Source organism: Sinocyclocheilus anshuiensis, unplaced genomic scaffold, assembly GCF_001515605.1.
Source record: "Sinocyclocheilus anshuiensis isolate Anshui unplaced genomic scaffold, SAMN03320099.WGS_v1.1 scaffold1083, whole genome shotgun sequence".
Classification (NCBI taxonomy): domain Eukaryota; kingdom Metazoa; phylum Chordata; class Actinopteri; order Cypriniformes; family Cyprinidae; genus Sinocyclocheilus; species Sinocyclocheilus anshuiensis.
The window spans coordinates 420,065-424,647 of NW_015544206.1; the positions used below are offsets into that span (position 1 = coordinate 420,065).

At 38.0% G+C, this 4,583-nt stretch overlaps 1 protein-coding gene across 2 annotated transcripts in view; it reads right to left on the reverse strand.

Moving 5' to 3' along the window:
- Positions 1 to 4,583, reverse strand: part of wdr13 (WD repeat domain 13) — a 15,776-nt gene that overhangs the window by 3,495 nt on the left and 7,698 nt on the right. For both annotated transcript variants that reach the window (XM_016497488.1, XM_016497489.1), the window contains one exon: positions 1,219 to 1,526. In XM_016497488.1, the coding sequence (XP_016352974.1) occupies positions 1,219 to 1,526 (308 nt within the window). The remainder of the gene's footprint in view (positions 1 to 1,218; positions 1,527 to 4,583) is intronic.

A 4,583-nucleotide genomic window follows, 5' to 3' on the forward strand; every position in this document is an offset into this window, starting at 1 on the left:
GATATCATATTTGATACATCAGGCTTTTATGGCTTTTCAGTGGTCCAAATCAATCAAAATATGCAATTGTAATTTATGACATTTATCTATATTATATTTTTATGGCCAAAAAGTAAGATGGCATTCTGATTTTAATGTAAATCAATGAGATAATTATAATAGTATAGCAGAATACTTACATAAAATGCATATAAATATCACTTGTCACTCTATATCTCCTAATAATGTCCTATTGTAACATGATTTTTAAATGCTTAGTTTTATTATCAAAGCTCTGCTGTTTCAAAACATTTCATGCAATGCAATACAATGATGACTGAGGGACGAACAAATAAACCTTCCTTAAAATCCTGATGCATAATTTTTGATGCTCACATTTTGCGACAGTTTTTCTAAAAAATTATGCATGCTTAATCAAGTAAACCTAAAAACAATATAAAAGTTATTTTTCAATTTATTTTGTGTTCACAATGCACGTTATAAATTAATCAAACTCATAGCACCTCCTGAGATTGTCTGAGTTTAGTTGGAGTGTTCACATATAAGACAAAATTGCTTTAAAAGCCATATAAAAAAAGAAAGTATAAGAGATATAATCAAATCATCAATTGCATTTCTTGTCAAATGTCATTCAGACATATTTTATAGGTCGTTCACCACAGTGGTTGGTGGGTAAGTAAAATTTCCCATCACTGCACACAAATTACTCTTTTTGGCTGGTGGCACATGTTAATTTCACACCCTAATAGGATTACTGAATGGGCTGATGGTATTTGTTACAGCAGTCAGCAGTGTTTCATCAGCATAAACAATTCCATATACTCAGGCCAGAAACATTCTGTCAACTTGAATAATCCCATTCTAACTTTATATTCACCAAAGAATACTGTATTGGGGTTTCTACAGAAATATTTAGTGGCTCAGCTGTTTTCAAAATATGACAATAATAAGAAATGTTTCTTGAGTAGCACATGAGCATATTACATTGATTTCTGAAGGATCATGTGACGCCGAAGACTGGAGTAATGATGCTGAAAATTCAGTTTTACCATCACAGGAATAAATTACATTTTAAAATGTATTAAAACAGAAAAAAAAAGATTCACAATTTCACGATATTACTCTTTTTACTGTATTTTGATCAAATTAGAGTATAAGAGACTTCCTTCAAAAACATTTAAGAATCTTACTGAGCTGAACTTTTGCATTTGGACTCACCACAGTCAGGTTGTTGTTCATGGGCTGAAAAGTGCAGCACAGCAGCTCACTGCCCTCTGGGTCAGCCACCTCTCGGATGCAGCGTCCATCCTCTGTGTTCCAGATACGCAGAGTGCCGTCTTTTGATGTGGACACAATGATGTCATTGCTGAGCGACCAGGCGAAGTCAGTCACGGGACCAGCATGGCCCTTTAGTGTCACCTTTACAGTTGGTGGAGGCGGGGACAACGTCATGATTGACAATGTCCCATCCAATGAGCAGCAGGCCAGGAGGTGTTTATCATCATTGGCAAACTGTAATCGAGGAACTGAGGAGATAAAATAATAAAGGGTTAAAATGAGAATGTAAAACAACAGTCCACAGCCAAGACTGACAAATGGCTACTTTCAAACATTTACATGCATGCATTGAAGCAGGCTAGTGGTAATGCGGCTGCACAGGAAAAGGATTAAAAGCGCTTCTTGGTCAAAATGCTTGTCTTGATGAAGCACTCATCTAAATACGGTTATGTCTAAGGTGCAGGTTGGATATATACCAAAGTATCAGATCTGTCAATTAGCAGATGTGGCAAAGCAAAAAATAAACAAAAATATTAATCAAACTATATACTGTAATCGAGGAACTGAGGAGATAAAATAACAAAGGGTTAAAATGAGAATGTAAAACAACAGTCCACAGCCAAGACTGACAAATGGCTACTTTCAAACATTTACGTGCATGCATTGAAGCAGGCTAGTGGTAATGCAGCTGCACAGGAAAAGGATTAAAAGCGCTTCTTGGTCAAAATGCTTGTCTTGATGAAGCACTCATCTAAATACGGTTATGTCTAAGGTGCAGGTTGGATATATACCAAAGTATCAGATCTGTCAATTAGCAGATGTGGCAAAGCAAAAAATAAACAAAAATATTAATCAAACTATATATAAAAAAAAAAGAACAAATGGCAATCCAGTCACTGCTTTTTATTGGTCATTTTTTTCAGTTTGGCCGATAAGTGAAAGTGAAAAGTGAAAAGTGAAAGTGACATGAAGTGTGGCCAAGTATGGTGTCCCACACTTGGAATTTGTGCTCTGCATTTAACCCATCCAAGTGCACACACCCACAGCAGTTGGCAGCCTTTTTTTTTCTTTGCTGTGGTGCCCGGGGAGCAACTGGGGTTTGGCTAACCCAAAGGCACCTCAGATGTGGTTACTGAAGGTGGAAGAGAGCACTAAAGTGTCAAGACTTTTATATATAAAAAAAAAGTTAGATTATTATAAATTTATATGAATTAACATCGATTAATTTCAGAAAAATGTGCGATTAATTAGTAAAAAAAATTTAATCGATTGACAGCACTAATATATATATATATATATTACTATAATACATGGGTCTTCAACCGGGGGTCCGCGGTGGTACTGCAGGGGGTCCGCTAATTAATGTTGGATCACAAATAATTTTTTGTTAAAAAAAATAAACATGGGTAAAAACATCAAAGATAAAATAATTAATTAAAAAATATTGTAATTACTACATTAACAGCTTTAATAAAACCCTTGCATCCATGTGCAGTCACGTGGATGTACGATACGTCAACGTAGACTGAGCGCGCAAAAAAAAAAAAAAACTAGGAGCGCGCTAATTTGAAAACACTAATGGCTAACAATATATATACAATTTAACTTGACAGAATGGATTGCTTTGTAATATCTACACCCCGAGTAATGTTAAGTGACTCATCGGCCTCTTCAGATACAGCTGGTGCAAATCCAGATGTGGATGCTGATAAACCCACTGCAGAAGCCCCTGCCAAACGCAAACGAGAGAAATCCACAAAGTACTCAGAAACATATCTAAAGCTTGGATTTACTTATAAGGACATGGGTGGCATTGAATTGCCGGTGTGCGTTATTTGTTCAGCTGTACTGTCAAACGAAAGCATGAAACCATCGAAGCTGCAGCGTCATTTAGAGACAAACCATTGTCATCTGCGTGACAAACCACTGGAATACTTTCAGGCTAGCCTCAAATCTTTCAAAGGGCAACAGACAATAATGAGAAAATCAGCTAAAGTTGGTGAGCTTGCTTTGAAAGCGTCATATCAGGTGGCTCTTAGGATAGCTCAGTGTAAAAAACCGTATCAAATAGCAGAAGATCTGATATTGCCTGCAGCCACTGATATGTGCAAAACAATGTTTGGGAATGACGACTGTGTAAATAAACTAAAAGCCATTCCGCTGTCGGATACAACCATTGCTTGGCGGATTGATGAAATGGCATCTGATATGAGGGTGCAATTGGTAGAAAAACTGAAGCTGGCAGAGGCCTTTGCATTACAGCTGGATGAGGCTACAAATGTCTCAAAGGATGCGCAGCTTTTGGCATTTGTATGCTTTGCAGATGGAAATGAGATGAAGGAAGAATTTTTTTCTGCAGCGGGAGAAGAACACACGAGGCTGCTTTATCATTCTGAGGTGCGTTGGCTTTCTCGTGGACCAGTATTGTCGCATGTGTTTGAGTTACGCGCATCTATTCACGAGTTTTTACTTAAACATTGCACAGAGCTGGCTGCAAAGTTCAATGACAATACATGGCTCACTAAATTGGCTTATCTGGCGGATGTTTTCTCTGAGCTGAACAGACTTAACTCTTCTATGCAGGGCTGCAATGCACATGCCATTCAGCTTTATGACAAGATAGATGGTTTACTGAAGAAAATGAAAAGATGGAGAGAGCGAGTCAAGGAGGGAATTTTTTCCATGTTTCCATCTGTGGATGACCTGGGTGATTCTGCAGTGCTTTCCCTTCAAGTGACAGATTTAATTGTTGCGCACTTAGAGGCACTCGAGGGGCAGTTTGGAAAGTACTTTTCTGAAGCTGAATCCTGGTGAAAGGACTAGACATGGATACAGTTTCCATTTAAAGACAATGCATCAGATGGATCAAATTTGACAGTGACAGAGCAGGATCAACTGATTGATTTAAAGGGGTCCTATTATGCTCTTTTACAAAGTCTTGATTTTGTTTTGGGGGTGTACTAGAACATGCTTTCATGCTTGGTGGTTCGAAAAACGCATTATTTTTCACATAATTTACATTATTAAAATACCTTTCTCCCCAGGCTGGCACAAACGGCTTGATTAGTTCTGGCTTTGATGAAGGTCCGCCTTCCGAAAAACAAAATGTGTTGTGATTGGTTAGCTGTCCCAGTGCGTTGTGATTGGCGAACAGCTTAGACAGTGTTTCAGTACTGCCACGCCCCTTGCTCCGTCTTTCAACAAAAACTTTTTGGCGAATCCGGCACTGTACTCCCTCATGTTGTGGAAGCTGTCCTCAGTAAAATGCGCAGCACACAATAGCAAATTGGGGTTATAATGCTCAG